At 50.0% G+C, this 19,904-nt stretch overlaps 2 protein-coding genes across 21 annotated transcripts in view; one reads left to right on the top strand and one right to left on the bottom strand.

Annotated features, from left to right (window-relative positions):
• The window catches only part of LOC140718494 (alpha-1,3-mannosyl-glycoprotein 2-beta-N-acetylglucosaminyltransferase-like), a 74,519-nt gene that overhangs the window by 52,820 nt on the left and 1,795 nt on the right, over positions 1 to 19,904 (top strand). For 4 of the 20 annotated variants that reach the window (XM_073032372.1, XM_073032386.1, XM_073032382.1 and 1 more), the window contains one exon: positions 438 to 1,888. The exons of 1 other annotated variant lie outside the window; for it this stretch is intronic. In XM_073032372.1, coding sequence (XP_072888473.1) covers positions 494 to 1,843 — 1,350 coding nt within the window. In that variant the 5' untranslated portion in view covers positions 438 to 493 and the 3' untranslated portion in view covers positions 1,844 to 1,888. 15 more of the 20 variants (XR_012096710.1, XR_012096709.1, XR_012096725.1 and 12 more) reach the window with 14 other exon arrangements.
• vars2 (valyl-tRNA synthetase 2, mitochondrial) overlaps positions 13,064 to 19,904 on the bottom strand; it is a 45,700-nt gene continuing 38,859 nt past the window's right edge. The window contains exons 27-29 of the mRNA XM_073032334.1: positions 19,491 to 19,663; positions 14,627 to 14,776; positions 13,064 to 14,223 (exon numbers count right to left, since the gene is read on the bottom strand). Coding sequence (XP_072888435.1) covers positions 14,143 to 14,223; positions 14,627 to 14,776; positions 19,491 to 19,663 — 404 coding nt within the window. The 3' untranslated portion in view covers positions 13,064 to 14,142. The remainder of the gene's footprint in view (positions 14,224 to 14,626; positions 14,777 to 19,490; positions 19,664 to 19,904) is intronic.

The raw sequence follows: 19,904 nt of genomic DNA, 5'->3' as shown, positions 1-19,904 counted from the left end.
ACCACAGCAATAAATATGTTTTATTGTAATTATATAGGACCTTGCTGAGACCACATCTTCAGTACTGTGTATAATTTTGGTCCACTTAGCTTGAAAGAAAAAGAGGATAAACATCATATTGAGGGAGTTCAACAGGAAGTCATCTGGTTGGGATGGGATGGCAGGTCTGTCATTCCAAGGAGGATTGAGTAGGTGAAGCCTCGTAGAGTTTAGGAGGCTTCACCATGTAAACAGCCTTTGCTACAGTTCATTCCTTCCTACCAAGAAGGCTGAACTCACCACCGTGCGTCTCCACCCCCCCACTTGCCTTTCTCCCTCCATCCCCTGCTCCTCATTCCACTCCACCCGCTGTCCCTCTCCGCCCCTCTCAGCTGGAGCAGGAACCGCTTGCTGCTTACCTTTCAGCCAGCCTGACCCTGTGTCTGTCTCTGCCGCAGGTTGATGGAGTGACATCGGCGAGGAGTCGAGCCGCGCCCGGCCAAGGCCCCACAGGATGCTGCGCCGGGGCAACGTGGTGGCGTGGGGCGTGCTGCTCTTCATTGCCTGGAACTTGCTGCTCCTCTTCTTCCTGCTGGCCCGGCCCCCGGCGGGAGGGGCTGGCGGGGGTGAGGGGGGTGTCCCGGCCCCCGAGGATCTCACCCGCCAGGTGGTGAAGGTGGCCGAAGAGGTGGAGCAGGAACTGGAGGCCCAGAAGAAGCTGCTGCAGGAGATCCAGGCGCACCAGAGCCAGTGGCGCCGGGGTCGGGGCCGAGGAGAGAATGGGAAGCAGCATCCCCCGGCTCCCACCTCCACCCGTCAAGCTCTGCCCCAAGACAGCCCTCTGCCCGTGCTGGTGATCGGCTGTGACCGCCCCACCATCCGCCGCTGCCTGGATAAGTTGCTGCTACACCGGCCCTCCAAGGAGCTCTTCCCCATCCTGGTCAGCCAGGACTGCGGCCATGAAGAGACAGCCCGGGTCATCGCCTCCTATGGTGACCAGCTCCTCCACCTGCGGCAGCCAGACCTGAGTGAACCACCCGTGCCAGCGGGCCACCGCAAGTTCCAGGGGTACTACCGCATTGCCCGGCACTACCGGTGGGCCCTTAACCAGGTCTTCCACACTTACCACTACGACGCCGCCGTGGTGGTGGAGGACGACCTGGAGGTGGCCCCGGACTTTTTCGAGTACTTCCGCGCCCTGCGGCCCCTCTTGCTTCAGGACCCCAGCCTGTGGTGTGCCTCGGCCTGGAACGACAATGGCAAGGAGCAGATGGTGGAGGTCGGAAGGCCCGAGGTCCTCTATCGCACTGATTTCTTCCCCGGCCTAGGCTGGATGCTGCTCCGCTCCATGTGGGAGGAGCTGGAGCCCAAGTGGCCTGGCGCCTTCTGGGATGACTGGATGCGGAATCCCGCCCAGAGGCAGGGCCGCTCCTGCATCCGGCCCGAGGTCTCCCGCACCATCACCTTCGGCCGTAAGGGCGTCAGCAATGGGCAGTTCTTCGACCAACACCTCAAGTTCATCAAGCTCAACGAGCGTTTTGTGCCTTTCACCAGCCTGGACCTGTCCTACCTGCAGAAGGAGCGGTACGACCCAGCCTTCAGCCAGCAGGTGTACAGTGCGCCGGCCCTGCGCGTGGAGGAGCTGCAACGGGGCGAGCGGCCCGAGTCGTCCGAAGTCCGCGTCCAGTACACCTCCCGCGATGCCTTCAAGGCCTTCGCCAAAGCCCTGGGCGCCATGGACGACCTCAAGTCGGGCGTACCCCGAGCTGGCTACCGGGGTGTTGTCACTTTCATGTACCGCAGCCGCAGGGTATTCCTGGCGCCGCCCGAGGACTGGAATGGATACGACCCCAGCTGGAGTTAGCCCAGCCCCGCCGGACTTCTTCATTCCACTGAAGTGCCCCCAGCCCTCTCCAACCCTTCCCCCACCTGTCTCTCTCTGTCCTCTTTACGCTCCCCACTCTCCCTTTTCACCCCTCTCTCTGGCTCACCATTCTCTTCCCTCTCTCTCTTTCTCTGCCTTTGTCTCTCTTGCTCACTTCTCTCTTTTCTTTATGCCCTTTCTCTCCTTTTTCCTTCCTAGAGATGAGGGTAGAGAAAAACAGATTTCCCCCTTTTTGAGTGTTAATACCCTCTTTTTCCAACCCCTGCCCCCCCCCCCACCTCCTGCTGGCTGACTGGCTTCCAGTGAGGGGGTGGGAAGTGTTGCTGGGAGTGCTGTCAGTGAAGGGTGAGTGAGTGAGGGGTGAGGTGAGGATTACACAGGAGTCACAATGAAGAGTGAGGGGTGAGGTGAGGATTACACAGGAGTCACTCAGTGAAGAGTGAGTGAGTGAGGGGTGAGGTGAGGATTACACAGGAGTCACAATGAAGAGTGAGGGGTGAGGTGAGGATTACACAGGAGTCACTCAGTGAAGGGTGAGGGGGTGAGGATTACACAGGAGTCACTCAGTGAAGGGTGAGTGAGTGAGGGGTGAGGTGAGGATTACACAGGAGTTACTCAGTGAAGAGTGAGGGGTGAGGTGAGGATTACACAGGAGTCACTCAGTGAAGAGTGAGGGGTGAGGTGAGGATTACACAGGAGTCACTCAGTGAAGGGTGAGGGGGTGAGGGTGAGGTGAGGATTACACAGGAGTCACTCAGTGAAGAGTGAGTGAGTGAGGGGTGAGGTGAGGATTACACAGGAGTCACTCAGTGAAGAGTGAGGGGTGAGGTGAGGATTACACAGGAGTCACTCAGTGAAGGGTGAGGGGGTGAGGATTACACAGGAGTCACACAGTGAAGAGTGAGGGGTGAGGTGAGGATTACACAGGAGTCACTCAGTGAAGAGTGAGTGAATGAGGGGTGAGGTGAGGATTACACAGGAGCACTCAGTGAAGGGTGAGTGAGTGAGTGGTGAGGTGAGGATTACACAGGAGCACTCAGTGAAGGGTGATTGAGTGAGGGGTGAGGTGAGGATTACACAGGAGCACTCAGTGAAGGGTGAGTGAGTGAGGGGGTGAGGATTACAAGGAGTCACCTCTGGCCAGGTGGCTCAGGGTGGTGGGGGGGGAGGAGGTGAGTCAGATTTGAAATGATGACCACAGGGTCCTTGGGTTCGTCAGACACCACATGGAAGATGAGATTTTGATAACACATTGGACACCATGGGAGAGGGAGGATCAGGAAGTAATGGCTGTGGGGTGGGTTTATCGGACTCTGATGGCTATGGGGTCATGTGAGTTGTCAGTCGTCTCTACGGTGGGCGGACATCTGTCATCTCTGCAGGGAGAGGGCAGATAGCTCTGGGGAAGGGAGGTTGGACGGATGGCTGTGCATTGGTCAGTGCAAGGTTCAGCTTGGGCCTGCTGTCAAAGATTCTGGTGGATATGAGTATTGCCTGGTCTCTGCAGGAACCACGGGCACTCATCCCGCTCGGGGAGTAGGGGCTGGGGCAGGTGACAACTGGAATACCAACAGATTCACCACCTTCTGGCCGGGCGGGGGCGGGGGGAGTGCTTATTATCCACTCTTCCTCTCGTTTATACCCCTTCTTCCCCGCCCTCCTCCCATTTACATCTTGTGATGTCGCATCCTCATTCTGCCCAACCCCGAGCCAGCCCGGAGAGGATCCCGGCCGCTTGGGGGAGGGGAGTATTTGAGAAGGGGCCACAAACGTGAACGGAGGAAATCTTCCTGCTCTCAGTTGCGGTGAGAAAAAAGACTGGAGCTCGCTGCGATTTTTATTTTTTATAATAATAAATAAATATATGATTATATCCGCACAGAGCAGCTCGATCAGAACCAGAGTTACTGGTCTGGATGTGGAATGGGCAATCGGAGTGACCGCTAGCGCGCAGGGATGAAGGGCCCCGTGGCCAAATTGTCCGCCGACTGCGATATTTTCAGGGAAAAAGGGGGGTGCGGAGAGATTGAAATTACGGATGGGAAAGCACTCTCAGAAAATGAGCCGGTTGCGAGAGGTTTTCGCCATCCACACCTGTGATTTCTAAAATTATAATTTCTAAAACGTGTCCAATGATGGTAGTTCCAATTCCCATACAAGGTCTTACCCCTATCCTGTGTTGGGGCGGGGCGCTGGGTCGCATCCGGTGTAAATAAATTTAAAATATGCATCTAGGACTTGCACAGCACCTGTTTCTAAAGGTGGGGCGTTTGTAAAATGTGATTATTCTCTCACCAGAGGGTTTTTTCTCGGTAAAGCTGTGATGGGTTGGTTCTCTGATTTCATTAAACACAGACGTTTGTATGTTTCACATTGATCGCTCGGAATTTAAATCGGTTTATTTTTGGAAAGTGTTGTGCGAGGCGGGGGGTGGGAAGACGAGAGCGGAAGACAGAGTACCGCCGTGTTCTTCCAGCAATCTGTTACGAACGAGGTTAAGTGTTGGCGACTGAAGCGGAGCTTTTATGGAACTGATGGATCACCGCTGGCTATATTGAAGGAGAGAGGAGGTGGGGCTGGTCGGAGAGTGTAGGAAAGTAGCCAAGTCTTCCCAACCATCCCTGAGTATTCTGATTTAAATGCGGGAAGAGGTAGCGTCATAGAAAAGTCAGCACAGAAACAGTCCCTTCGGTCCATCTTGTCCATGCCAAATCATTTAAACTCTCTACTTACATACCACTACCACCCATGTACCTATCCGAACTTCTCTTAGACGTTGAAATTGAGCTCGCATGCACCGCTGGCGCTCACACTCTCACGACCCTCTGAGTGGAGAAGTTTCCCCTCATGTTCCCCTTAACCCTGACCTTCAGTTGTAGTTCCACTTAACCTCAGTGGGAAAAGTCTGCTTGCATTTAATCAATCTGTACCCGTCATGGGCGTATATACCCCTCAATCCACGCAAAGGCTTACCCTTCCTTCCCAAGTCTCTCTGAGGTTTTGGTTTGTTTTCGAGTAACTGCCTCACCCAGGTCTAAGGACACTTGGGAATTATGTCAACTGAGCAAGCTTTGTTTAACTCCTTATCGAATCACACTGAAATAACTTAAATAAAACCAGGAAGTGTACGTCAGAGTAGTGTGGTCATGACAAAATCAGGGACAGAATGAGAGATGCAAAGAAACAAAAGACTGGGTTTGGAGGAGAAAATGAAATATTTTCTATTGAATTTTTAAAATCTCCAAAATTATTAAGAAAGATTCTTTTATCCCATTTCCCCGGGGAGGGAGTTTGCACTGAACATTGGCTGCTTTCGTACATTCGGGTCGGCCTGTAGGGGGTGGGATTTCCCAGGGTAAAAACTTCCTCCATCTGTTAATACTCCCGCCGGCACTCCACCTGCGGGAGTTCGGGGCCCACCTTCGGTTACGGGATATGGAGACACGCTGACTTTAGGAATCCGGAAACACCGGGAGTACCGCCGGTACTGATTGGAGAGTTGAGGCATGACGTGTTGCCGTGTATGTTATTGGCCCGCTCATCAATCTGTCCGCATGTTACCGTCTCCGCCAGCCAATCAGAAAGAAAGGGCTCAAATGAAGGTAGGTGTGGGCAAGGGCTTCCCTCTATCGCGTCGCTGCTGGTCTGGCACAGAACCGGGAGGTTTGGGGTGGCGACCGGAGGTAGTCGGATCTAACCGACTTCAGCTGAGCTGGAGGGGTTAAATCCCCCAAAGATGCAAGCGAAGGTCCAGTGGAGCTGAGTGGTCTTGACCGTTCCGCAGCTCGTCTGAGGCGGGGACAGACGGCGACTGGTCGGGGAGCAACGCTTCCTCTGGGCGACTGAACCCCGGTCAACCCACTAACAGAAAAGGCGATACACGTCAGCGTGGGGTCGCCCAGTCTAATTCGGCAGTGGTGATCTCGGGTCAACTGCTCAAAGCTTTCCCTCTACTGTTGCAGCATGACATTGAGAGGTGTGAGTGGCAAGATTGGACCATGCACGGACAGGGACAGGGATAGGATAGCAAGGGTTTCATGAAGGATTTAAAAAAAGCGGCAGAATGAAGCAGATATTGAAAAAGTGGGACCCTTGAGCTTGGAAAGTATGGCTGAGTATACTGTGCAGGGCAAAAAAAAGGTTGAAGTATCACTGATGGTCAAGATCAGACAAACGATAGACATTTCATAACACAAAATGCTGGAGGAACTCAGCAGGTCATTTATAAACAGTGCCCTCTCGGGCCGAGACCCGTCAGAACTGCCGCGTATCTTAGGTTGCCACAGAAAGAAATTGCTAGGTCCCGATGTAGATGTTAATTTTCATTGGCCACGGTGAGGTGCCAGATGATTGATGGACAACTTTACTGGGCAGCAGGAATAACACACAAAATTGCTGGAGGGGCGCAACAGCAGTCCTGCCGCAGCGTGTCGACACGAAACGTTGACTGTACTTTTCTTTCGTAGATGCTGCCGGGCCTGCTGAGTTCCTCCAGCACTTAGTGTGTGTTGTAGATTTCCAGCATCTGCAGATTTTCTCCTGTTCAGCGGGAGTAAATCGGGATGTGCCTTACATCAGTGAGTGGAGATAAGGCAGGATGCAGGGGTTGATAGAGATATCCAGCACGGCATCAGTGTTAGAGCTGATTCTGTTAGAGCTCTAAGTTTAAGTTAGAGCCAAAGGTATGACAAGCTCGGCGGCTAGAGGCCGAGTAAGTAAGTGATCTAGGTGAGTGCGGAACTCAGAGCTCTAAGACACAGGGAGCGGGTGGGATTTTTGTTCTTGCCTGTAAATCGTCAATCCTGAAAGTGTAGGAAGCATGGATAAGGTGGTGGAATGCTCCAGTAAAATGAGTGGGAAGTACCTCCGACTTAAATTGACTGACAAAGTCAAGGAATTGGATGTACTTAGGACTATCCGGGAGGCAAAAGAAAATCTCACAGCTGCCCACACCCAGAGTAGAGTGTAGGCTGCAGATAGGTGACGACCAGAAGTAAGGGTCAGTCCAGGGTTCCCCTGTGGTCATTCCCCTCAGCAACAATTATACCCCAGTGGCGATGGCGTGACCTATCAAGACACAGCAACCGAAGCCAGTGGCGCTGTGGCTGGTGCTGAGGCCCGGCAGGGAAGGATTTAGGAAGGGCCATTTAGCCCTTCGAGTCTGCTTCGCCGTTTAATCATGGCTGATCCATTTCTCTCTCAACCGCATTCTCCTGCCTTATCCCTGTAATCTTTCACATCCTGACATCAAGAATCCATCAATTTCCACTTTAAATACACCCAATGACTTGGCCTCCACAGCCCCCTGTGGCAATGAATTCCAAATTCACTAAAGAAATTCCTCCTCATCTCCATTCTAAATGGCTGTCCCTCTATTCTGACATTGTGCTCTCCAACCCTAGCATTCTCCCCCTCCCCCCATTATGGGAAACATCCACTCTATCCAGGCCTTTCAATATTTGATTGCTTTCTGTGTGATCTCTAAATTCTAGTGAGTACAGGCCCAAAGCTGTCAAACACAACTCATGTGAACATTTTTGTGAACCTCCTTTGAACCGTCTAAAATGTCAGCGCATCCTTTTTTTTTAGAAAAAGGGCCCAAAACTACTCACAGCACTCCAAGTGTAGTCTGACCAATGCCTTAAAAAGCCTCAGCATTACATCCTTGCATTGTATTCTTGTCCTCTTGAAATAAAGCATTGCATTTGTCTTCCTCACCACCGACTCAACCAGCAAATTAACCTTCAGGGAATCATGCATGAGGACTCCCAAGTCCCTTTGCACCTCAGGATTTTGAATTTTCTTCCTGTTTAGAAAATAGTCGCACTTTAATTCCTTCTACCAAAGTGCATGTCCATGCACTGTATTCCATTTGCCACTTCTTTGCCCATTCTGATCTGTCTAAGCCCTTCTGCAGACTCCATACTTCCACAATACTACCTGCCTCTTCACCTATCTGTGCATTGTCTGCAAACTTGGCCACAAAGCCTTCAATTCCATCATTGGCATACAATGTAAAAAGTGGTCCCGACACAGATCCCTGTGGTATATCACTAGTCAGCAGCAGCCAACCAGAAAAGGCTCCTTTTACACCCACTCTTTGCCTCCTGCCAATCAGCCACTGTTCTATCCATGCTAGTATCTTTCCTGTAATACCATGGGCTCTTATCCTGCTAAGCTGCTTCACGAATGTTATCTTGTCAAAGGCAACCAATTCTCCTTTGTCTTTTCTGCTTTTCATTTCCTCAAAGAATTACAACAGATTTGTCAGGCAAGATGTTCCCTTAAGGAAACCGCGCTGACGTTGGCACATTTTATTATGTGCCTCCAAGTGCACCAAAACTACATCCTTAATGATCACCTCCAACATCTTCCCAAACACTAATTGGCCTATAATTTCCCTTCTTCTGCCTCCCTCTTGTCCTGAAAACTGGAGAGACATTTGTAATTTTCCAGTCCTGTGGAACCATGGCAGAATCTAGTGATTCTTGAAAGATCATCAATAATGCCTCCTCTTTCTCTTCAGCTACTTCTTTCAGAATCCTCGGGTGTACTCCATCTGATTGACATGATTATCTACCTTCAGACCTTTCAACTTCCCAAGTACCATCTCCCTAATAATAGCAGTTGGACTCACTTCTGCCCTGACATTCTCGAACATCCCGTATACTGATAGTGTCTTCCACAGTGAATACTGATGCAAAATATTTATTCACTTCATCTGCCATTTCCTTGTCCCCCATTACTACCACCCCAGTAGTCCGATATCTAATCTCACTTATTTTATAGATCTAAAAAAACACACACACATTTGCTATCCTCTGATGTTATTGGCTTGCTTACCTTCTTTCATCTTTTCACTCCCTATGGCTTTTTTACTTGCTTCTGATAGTTTTGCTCTGGTCTATTACATGCCCTCTCGTTTCTTTTACGTTGGTTTAGTGGTGTCATCCAGCAATTAGAATACTTCTTCTTTGAGATGTATCTATCCAGGTCTTTTCACATTGCTCCCAGAAACTTCAGGCATTGCTGCTCTGCCATTATCCCTTCTAGTGTCCCCTTCCAATCAATATTGGCAAGCTTCTCTCTCATGCCTCTGTAATTCCCTTTACTGCACTGTAATACTGATCGATCTGACTTTAGCTTCTATCTCTCAAATCGCTGGGTGAAATTGATCATATTATGATTGCTACCTCCTAAGGATTCCTGTACATTAAACTCCCTAATCAAATCTGGTATATTGCACAACAGCCACTGCAGAATAGCTGATCCCCTAGTGAACTTCACCAGAAGCTGCTCTAAAAAGCCATCTTGTAAGTATTCTACAAATTCTCCCTCCTGAGATCTGATTTTTTGAATCTACTGGCATATTGAAATCCCCCATGACTATTGCAACACCGCCAGAGTCTCCCCGAGGAAATAAGACAATTAAGCACAGAACTCCTACAGAATGGCTACAAGGTGAAGGAAATCAGTTGGGCCCTTAAAAGAGCTGATGAGAAAACCAGGAAGTGTAATAAGGAGGAACCCTTCGCTACTGCCTGTCTTCCCTATATTTCCATGGTTTCTGGAAAGAATGCCAAAATCCTTAAGAAATTCCAGAGAAATACCATCCACAAACCCATAAGGAAGCTCAAATCAGAGCTTATGTGGGTCAAAGCAGTAGCCAAAAAGGCTATTGCAGTAACTTGGAAATTGGATGCATACTTAAGTATAGATCGTTGGAAGAAGGAAATTTATAGCTGTATTCCACTTGAAAAAATTACTTATAATTTAAGAGATAAATATGAAACATTTTTGAAAATTTGGTGCCCTTATTTACAAAAGACAGGATTAAATATATAGGTGCTCTGAAGATGAAATAATTGGTTATTTGGGGAAATAAATAAGTATATATACTAAAGTTATTATGAACTCCATGGAGCATGTGGGGATCTTCCGATATCCAGGCACTCTTTCTCTTTTTTCTTTCTTTTTTTCTATAGGGATGTTAGAGGGGAGGGGGGAAGGGTATATATATATTTTTTTCATATATTTTCTTCTATTTCTGTAATTATTTGAAAACTCAATAAAAAAAGTTTTAATTAAAAAAAGATGACCTGGGACTCAGTATGGCTGGTGTTTACAGGATTGCCTGTGAATGTAGAACAGCGTACATCTGCCAGACGGGACGCACGCTGGAAACCCGCATCAAAGAGCACAGGTGAACAGTATCTGTTTTGGTTACCTGGAAAATTTGGTGGTAGCACAACATTGCATTGGCAATAGTTATAGGAATGGATTCAATGGCACAAAACTACTGTTCTGTGCCTGGAACAGCCTGGTAAAGGAAGCCATTGAAATAAAAATAGAGCAAAAGAATTTTAACAAAGACAAAGGTCTCGCTCTAAATAAGAACTGGAATTTAGTTGTAAATAATGAGAATGCAAACCTGATTGGATGAGGACTAATTATTAGGAGGGATGGACGATGAGAGTATTAAATACCACTGGCCTAGACCTGCCCAGGTATCATCCCTGATGAAAATAGCAGTGTTTGTCATCAAAATGACTTATAATCAATACCTGTACCAGGCTGGAAGCCCAAGAAGTTTATTCACCTTCAATCCTGAACTCATCCCCATTTTGATTGTGTCCATTACACTGCACACTCATTCCGCTGACTAGTTTTCTCTATCATCTGCCTCTCCTTCCTGACAATCTCTCTGCAAGCTGCCTCTGTTTGTATACCAACTGCTTTATCCTTAATTTCCACACCACACCACCTGCCAAGTTAGTTTAAACCCATTCCTCATGGTTCCAGCGAACCTGCCCACAAGGATATTGGTCCACAAGGTTCTCGGGTTCAGGTGTAACCCATCCGTTTTGTACAGGTCATACCTTCCCCAGAAGAGATCCCAATGATACAGGAATATGAACCACTGCCCCCTACACCAATTCCTCAGCTACGCATTAATCTGCCAAATTGTACAGGCAGCAGGCCAGAGATTACTGCCCTGGAGGTCCTGCTTTTTAAACTTTCGACCTAGCTCCCTAATCTCTCTCCAGGACCTCCTCCCTTTTCCTACTTATGTCATTGGCGCCATTATGTACCAAGACTTCAGCTGCTCACACTCCTCTTTGAGAATGCTAAGCACCCAGATGATAGGAGACTTGATAGGGAGATGAGCTGGAGATCTTGTGGCTGCAAAAGAGACAACAGGATGGTGTGTTGCCTCCCAGCCAGTGGGGTCCAGTATATCTCAGAGCACCTGCAGAATGCTCTTGGGGGGAGGGTGAGCAGCCGGAAATCATAGTGCAAATTGGTACTGATGACAGAGGTAGAATGGGGAAGAGGTCCTATGCAGAGAGTACTGTTGATGGAGTTGGGAAAGGGGTTGAAGAGCAGGACTCCACGGTAGTAAACTCCAGATCACTCCTGGTGCCAGGTGCAAGTCAAGGTGGGAATAGTATGACAGTACTAGCTGTGGAACTGGTGCAGGGGGCAGAACTTCAGGTTCTTGGATCGCCAGAACCTTTTCTGCCCCAGGGGTGACCTGTACAGAGGGACGGGTTGCACTGAAACTGGAGGGGAGCCAATATCCTGGCTGGGAGGTTCATTAGTGCTACTCGGGAGGGTTTTAAACTCGTTTGGCAGGGGGAAGGGAACCAGAGCTCTAGGTGAGAAAGTGGAGGGATGAAGAGGACAGTAGATGCCAGGGCCAGTAAAACTAGCAGGAACAAAGTAATTGATATGATAGGACAGCTAGTTTGAAGTGTGTGTATTTTAATGCTGGGAGTATTGAGAGTAAAGGTGATGAACTTAACGCATGGATCAGTACATGAACTATGATGCTGTGGCTGTCACAGAGATCTGGTTGAGAGAGAGAGAAACAGGATTGTATCCCGAAGGTCTGATCCTTTAGAAAAGATAGAGAGGTGGGGGAGTTGCACTACTAATCAGGGACAACATCACAGCTACACTCAGAGGGACATAATGGAGAGCTCGTCCACTGAGTCTGTATTGGTAGAATTCAAAAAGAGGAAGAATTGGATTGGATTACAGACCCTCCAATAGCCACTAAGACATTGAACAGATATACAGGCAGCTTAAGGAAAGGTATAAAAATAACAGGTTTCTTATCAACTTCCCTAATATAAACTGGGACCTTCTGAGCAGTAGATGGGGCATAATTTGTTAGGTGCATCGGGAGGGTTTCTTAAATCAATCTGTAGACAGTCAAACAAGAGGAGGGAGGGGCTGTACTGGACCTGGTGTTGGGTAATGAGCCTGGCCCGGTGACCACAACCCTCCCGGATCCCTACACAGAGTCGGAGTCTGGGAGGGTTAACACCATTCAGACCAAATCCTGGTTAAACAGGACTAGTATATGATGGGGTGAAGGGGCTCTTTCTGAGTGCTACAGCGCCTTCTGGCCCAAACCCTTCTCTGAAAGTGGGGTGTCCAATAGCATAGAGTTGGATAGCACCACCTTCTGGATGCCGTCCCCAGTGTTTCCAACAAGTTAGCTCCACTCTCACCACCACCACCCGATGTTAAACTTTTGAAAAGTGAAATAAAGATAAGTTCCATCTGTCAGGAGTGTGGTTTCCCAGTGGCCAACCATTTTACTTCCAATCCCCATTCTCATATACCAGCCTCCTCTTCTGCCAAGATGGGGCCACCCTCACCTCCAACTCGATGGCATTAACATCGATTTCTCCAATTTCTAGTCATTTTTTCCCCATCCATCTTCTCCAATTCCCCACTCTGGCCTTTTACCTCTTGTCACCAGTCTATCACCCCCCCCCCCCCGTGCCCCTCCTCCTTCCTCCCATGGTCCACTCTCCTCTCCTGTTACATTTCTTCATCTCCAACCCTTTACCTTCTCCACCTCTCACCTCCCAGCTTCTAACTTCATCTCCCCTCTTCCACCTGGCTTCACAAGTCACCATCTTCCTCCTTCCCCCGCCCCCATCTTATTCTGGCTTCCTCACCCTTCCCCTCCAGCCCTGATGAAGGGTATCAGCCCAAAACGTCACTTTCTTTATTTCTATAGATACTGCCTGACCTGCTGAGTCCCTCCAGCATTTTGTGTGTGTTACTCCGGATTTCCAGCATCTGCAGAATTCCTTGTGTTTATAATAAAGATCAGTTGTTTATTTATTTTTGGTGTTGTTTTTAGTTAAAATGCAAGTGAATATTTCCGTTGGAGCCTCCTGTGAGAAACGTATTTTATTTGAGCTGGACAGCACCAGGCACCGCTATTTCAACCATGATTAAAGTTGCAAAGATTCCCACTGCCTTGCTCTCAAACTTGGCTCCTGCACCGGTCCTGGTTTACCCTGTTGATCGAATTTCCGATGTACCAGCACCGTTCAAATCTCCCTCCCCCCCCCTCCCTGGAGGATTGTGCAAAGCAGAAGGCAGCAGATGTGGAGGGGCTGACATCTCCGGGTGGCAGCTTTGGTCTCCCCTGTACACCCACCTTCATTGTAGGAGGGGCTGATGTCCTTCGGCAGCTGGAGTACAGGGGAGATGAAGACTCGTGTGAGGGACATCCCAGTGGGGCAATGCCTGAGGCCCTCAGAGCTGGGCCCAGCTGGGAGCGGAGGGGGATCACTGAAGCTGGCCTTTGGGAAGGAGGAGGAGAGGGATGCAGAGAGGCCATTTCTTGAGGCTGGAGACATTGGTGCAAGGATGGGGTCAGACTTCAAGGACTGAATACAGGAGGCATTGCTTCACGCACAGGGTCACACATCTTTGCATCACTGATTCTGGAGGACACACGCACACATTGGAAGCAGTCTGCGGGGCAATCTGACCACCTCGCTGGTAGGCCATTTGGCCCGCCGGGTTCATGCCAGCCCTCAGGCAGTCCCAGTGCCCATCTTCTCCAGCCCAATGCCTTCCTCTTCCTCAATTCTCCCTGGACCCTCCCCACACACTCACCATCCCAACAACTGGCCTGTTGGTGTGAAGGGAGAGGAAATGACAGCACCCACGGGGAGATGGTGGGAACCGAGACTGTCACAGGAAGAACGTGCAGATTCCACAGAGCTGCAGGAGACGGGAAGGAAGGAGACTGTAAAACAGAGTGAACCAGACCGCGGTGAGACTCCAGTGAGCGTGAGATGGATCCTCAAAGCCGTGGTCACTGGGCGACAGTTCCTAACCCAACCCGTAGACACCATTGTACTGTGGAGGGTCTCACACACTGTCCTCTCTCCCTCTGGGTCTGGGCGGGGCAGTCAGTGAGGGGTGTGGCAGCCGTGGGCTCTCTCCCCACCCCAGTCTCCTCAGCTCGAGCTGCGGAGCATCTGCTCCAGTCCCCTCTCTGCCTCCATCACTCGCTGCAACTCCTCCCGGATGGCCTCTGCCTGCAGGGGGAGACAGCGGGTCAGTCAGCGTGGGACAGGCACCCAGCACCTCCGTTCAACCCCTGGACCACCCGAGAGAAAGTGGGGCAGGACAGGGAGTGGGAGGGGGGGAGAAAGGGAGCGAAAGGGGATGGAGGAGGAGGAAGGGGAGAGAGAACAGGAGGGAAGTATTGAGAGAGCAAGAGGAGAATTGATTGAGGAGTGTTGAGAACTGAGGCAAGTAAGGTGAGTTGTGGAGTGGAGGAGGGGGCAAGGGACGTGGGACGATGACCAAGAAAACGGGTGGGGTAATGAGGGCAGATTTTAGGGGGGGGGGGTTCAGTACAGGTCCTGTTCACAGCCCCCCTCCTCCCGCATCAGAATCCCCTCCCCCAGCGCAAACTGTCCCCATCCCTATCACCACCTTCCGTGCGTGCTCCAGCTGGATCCTCTCCGGAACCTTCTCTCTGTATCCGGCCGCTTGTGTCCGACCGACCGCTGCCTCCAGCTCAGCTTCCAGCCGCTGTCGTCTTACCCTCAGCTTCTCCAGCTCCCTGCGGGGGTCCCTGGCTCCCTAAGGGGGAGAAAGAGAGAGAGAAGATCAGAGAGGAAGGGTCAGACAGAGCTGGGGAAGGGGTTGAGAGGGGTCACAGAGAAAGGTCATGGCAAAGTTACTATCCCTCTCACCCCCATTTTCCTGCCTTCTCCCTGTAACCTTGGATGCCCTGAATAAGCAAAAACCTATCAATCTCTGCTTGAAATAAAAACCCCTCCACAGCTGTCTGTGGCAATGAACTCCACTGCTTCACTAACCTCTGACTGAAATTCCTCCTTGACTCTGTTCTCAATGGATGTCCCTCAACTCTGAGGCTATGTCCTGTCCTAGACTCCCCTCCACGTCCAATTTGTCTAGGCCTTTCACTATCCAATAGGTTTCAATGAGATCCCCCTTCATTCTTCTGAACTGCAGCAAGTACAGGCCCAGAGCCTTCAGACATACGTTAACCCTTTCATTCCTGGGACTGTTCCTGAGGACTGCCTCTGGATCCTCTCCAATGCAACACATCACTTCTCAGATATACCACCACCCCAAATGGGTATGAGGTTTCACAGGGATGGTCACAGAGTCGTACAGCACAGAAACAGGCCCTTCGGCCCATCTAGTCCGTGTTGAAAACCATTTAAAATGCCAACTCCCGATGACCTGGACCATAGCCCTCCTTACCCCTACTATCCATGTACTTACCCAGACTTCTCTTAAACATTGAAATCGAGCTCACATGCACCACTTGTGCCGGCAGCTCAGTCCACACTCTCACCACCCTCTGAGTGAAGAAGTTCTGTCTCATGTTCCCCTTAAACTTTTCACCTTTCACCCTAATCTATGACCTCCGGTTGTAGTCCCACCCAACCTCAGTGGGAAAAGCCTGCTTGCATTTACCCTATCTATACCCCTCATAATTTTGCATACCTCTATCAGATCTCCTCTTAGTCTTCTACGTTCTAAAGAATACGGCCCTAACCTATTCAATCTTTCCTTACAACTCAGGTCCTCCAGATGAGGGAACATCCTTTCACTCTTTCAACCTTGTTTACATCTTTCCTGTAGGTAGGTGACCAAACTACACAATAATCCAAATTCGGCCTCACCAATGTCTTATACAACTTCAAGTTAACATACCAGCCCCTGCACACAATAAACTGATTTATGAAGGCCAATGTGCCAAAAGCTTGCTTTAGAAACCCTATCTACCTGTGATGCCACTTTCAATGATTTATGGACCTGTACTCTCAAATCCCTCAGTGCCCTACCGCTCTCTGTGTAAGACCTACCCTGGCTGGACCTACTGAAGTGCAAAACCTCGCACTTGACTGCATTAAATTCCATTGGCCATTTTTCCAGCTGACGCAGATCCCTCTGTAAGCCATGATGGCCTCCTTCCTCACATTCACTACTCCCCCAATCTTGGTGTCAACCGCAAATTTGCTGATCCAGTTAACCGCATTATCATTGATATAGACGACAAAGAAAAAGGACCCAGCATTAATCCCTGTGACACACCACTAGTCACAGGCCTCCAGTCAGAGAGGCAACCCTCTACTACCCTCTCTGTCTTCTCCCACAAAGTCTAATCCAATTTACTACCTCATCCTCAATGCCGAGCGACTGAACCTTCTTGGCCAGACTCCCACGTGGGACATTGCCAGATTTCTTGCTAACGTTCATGTAGACAACATCCACTTTCCTAGTAACTTCTGAAAAAATTTCCGTAAGATTGGTTAGACATGACCTACCACACATGAGGCCATACTGACTCTCCCTAATCAATCCATGTACAGTTTTGGACTCCATACTTGAGGAAGGATGTACTGGCTTTGGAGGCAGTGCAGAGGAGGTTCACCAGGTTGATTTCCAGGGATGAAAGGGTTAAGCTATGATGAGAGATTGAGTCACCTGGGACTATACTCTCTGGAATTCAGAAGAATGAAAGGGGATCTTATAGAAACTTACAAAATTTTGAAAGGGATAGATAAGATAGAAGTTGCTTCAATTGGTAGGTGATACTAGAACTAGGGGTTCTAGATTCAGGGGAGAAGATTTAGGACGGAGATGAGGAGAAACTGTTTTTCTCAGAGAGTGGTGAATCTGTGGAATTGTTTGCCCAGGGAAGTGGTTGAGGCTGAGTATAGTTAAGGTACAATTAGATAATTTTTTACATAGCAGGGGAATTAAGGGTCATGGGGAAATGGCAAATAGATGGAGCTGAGTTTACGGACAGATCAGCCGTGGCCTTATTATAACGGCGTGGCAGGCTCGATGGGCTGGATTGCCTACTCCTGCTCTTATTTCTTACGTTCTTATATTATGTTCATGTCTATCCAAATCCTTATATATCTGGTCCCTTAGAATACAATCCAATAACTTTCCCACAAATGACGTCAGATTCACAGAATAGAGAGGATTCTGAGACAGGTGAGAGATAGAAGGGGGGATTCTGAGACGGGTGAGAGATAGAGGGGGGATTCTGAGACAGGTGAGAGATCGAGGGGGATTCTGAGACAGGTGAGAGATAGAGGGGGGATTCTGAGACGGGTGAGAGATAGAGGGGGGATTCTGAGACGGGTGAGAGATAGAGGGGGGGATTCTGAGACAGGTGAGAGATCGAGGGGATTCTGAGACAGGTGAGAGATAGAGGGTGGATTCTGAGACAGGTGAGAGATCGAGGGGATTCTGAGACAGGTGAGAGATCGAGGGGATTCTGAGACGGGTGAGAGATAGAGGGGGGATTCTGAGACGGGTGAGAGATAGAGGGGATTCTGAGACAGGTCAGAGATAGAGGGGGAATTCTGAGACAGGTGAGAGATGGGGGGGATTTTGAGACGGGTGAGAGATAGAGGGGGGATTCTGAGACAGGTGAGAGATCGCGGGGATTCTGAGACGGGTGAGAGATAGAGGGGGGATTCTGAGACAGGTGAGAGATCGAGGGGATTCTGAGACAGGTGAGAGATCGAGGGGATTCTGAGACAGGTGAGAGATAGAGGGGGGATTCTGAGACGGGTGAGAGATAGAGGGGGGATTCTGAGACGGGTGAGAGATAGAGGGGGGATTCTGAGACAGGTGAGAGATAGAGGGGGGATTCTGAGACAGGTCAGAGATCGAGGAGATTCTGAGACAGGTGAGAGATAGAGGGGGGATTCTGAGACGGGTGAGAGATAGAGGGGATTCAGAGACGGGTGAGAGATAGAGGGGGGATTCTGAGACAGGTGAGAGATCGCGGGGATTCTGAGACGGGTGAGAGATAGAGGGGGGATTCTGAGACAGGTGAGAGATCGAGGGGATTCTGAGACAGGTGAGAGATCGAGGGGATTCTGAGACAGGTGAGAGATCGAGGGGATTCTGAGACAGGTGAGAGATCGAGGGGATTCTGAGACAGGTGAGAGATAGAGGGGGGATTCTGAGACAGGTGAGAGATAGAGGGGGGATTCTGAGACAGGTCAGAGATCGAGGAGATTCTGAGACAGGTGAGAGATAGAGGGGGGATTCTGAGACGGGTGAGAGATAGAGGGGATTCTGAGACAGGTGATAGATCGAAGGGGGATTCTGAGACGGGTCAGAGATCGAGGAGATTCTGAGACAGGTGAGAGATAGAGGGTGGATTCTGAGACAGGTGAGAGATTGAGGAGATTCTGAGACAGGTGTGAGATAGAGGGGGATTCTGAGACAGGTGAGAGATTGAGGAGATTCTGAGACAGGTGTGAGATAGAGGGGGGATTCTGAGACAAGTGAGAGATTGAGGAGATTCTGAGACAGGTGAGAGATAGAGGGGGGATTCTGAGACAGGTGAGAGATAGAGGGGGGATTCTGAGACGGGTGAGAGATAGAGGGGATTCTGAGACAGGTGATAGATCGAAGGGGGATTCTGAGACGGGTCAGAGATCGAGGAGATTCTGAGACAGGTGAGAGATAGAGGGTGGATTCTGAGACAGGTGAGAGATTAAGGAGATTCTGAGACAGGTGTGAGATAGAGGGGGATTCTGAGACAGGTGAGAGATTGAGGAGATTCTGAGACAGGTGTGAGATAGAGGGGGGATTCTGAGACAGGTGAGAGATTGAGGAGATTCTGAGACAGGTGAGAGATAGAGGGGGGATTCTGAGACAGGTGAGAGATAGAGGGGGGATTCTGAGACAGGTGAAAGATAGAGGGTGGATTCTGAGACAGGTGAGAGATCGAGGGGATTCTGAGACAGGTGAGAGATTGAGGAGATTCTGAGACAGGTGTGAGATAGAGGGGGGATTCTGAGACAGGTGAGAGATTGAGGAGATTCTGAGACAGGTGAGAGATTGAGGAGATTCTGAGACAGGTGAGAGATAGAGGGGGGATTCTGAGACAGGTGAAAGATAGAGGGTGGATTCTGAGACAGGTGAGAGATAGAGGGGGGATTCTGAGACAGGTGAGAGATTGAGGAGATTCTGAGACAGGTGAGAGATTGAGGAGATTCTGAGACAGGTGTGAGATAGAGGGGGGATTCTGAGACAGGTGAGAGATTGAGGAGATTCTGAGACAGGTGAGATATAGAGGGGGATTCTGAGACAGGTGAGAGATCGAGGGGATTCTGAGACAGGTGAGAGATTGAGGAGATTCTGAGACAGGTGAGAGATAGAGGGGGATTCTGAGACAGGTGAGAGATAGAGGGGATTCTGAGACGGGTGAGAGATAGAGGGGGATTCTGAGACAGGTGATAAATAGAGGGGATTCTGAGACGGGTTAGAGATCCCTCCCACCTACCTGGAGATTCAGGTGGACCTGGCAGTACTGGTTGACCACGGCCATCGTGCATCCCTCGGGTGGGTTCACACCGGGGTCCAACAACTCTACCCGTCCTGAGCGTGACAGTGTCCGCAGGGGCCCAAGGAAGGGGCGCAGACGAACAGCCTCCTCCTCCCGACAGCAGATATAGACTGTGAAGAGATACAAACTGGGCAACTCTCATTCCGGCTGGGTGTCGGGAGAGTGGGGTGAGGGGGGAGTTGCCATACACCATGTTCCAGGCGGTAATCTGGACCAGAGTAGGGTGGGAACCTCAGCTGACACGGTCCAGATGGGCCAAAAGGCCTGTCTGCTGTACAACTGTGATTTAACCCCATCCGACACCTGACGGGTCTCCACCCCCCAGATCACCTCCCCAAAACCTCTTGTTAC

This window comes from Hemitrygon akajei, chromosome 2 (assembly GCF_048418815.1).
Source record: "Hemitrygon akajei chromosome 2, sHemAka1.3, whole genome shotgun sequence".
Classification (NCBI taxonomy): Eukaryota; Metazoa; Chordata; class Chondrichthyes; order Myliobatiformes; family Dasyatidae; genus Hemitrygon; species Hemitrygon akajei.
Note: the sequence above shows the minus strand (reverse complement) of the source record. Positions and strands in the feature narration are given on the sequence as shown.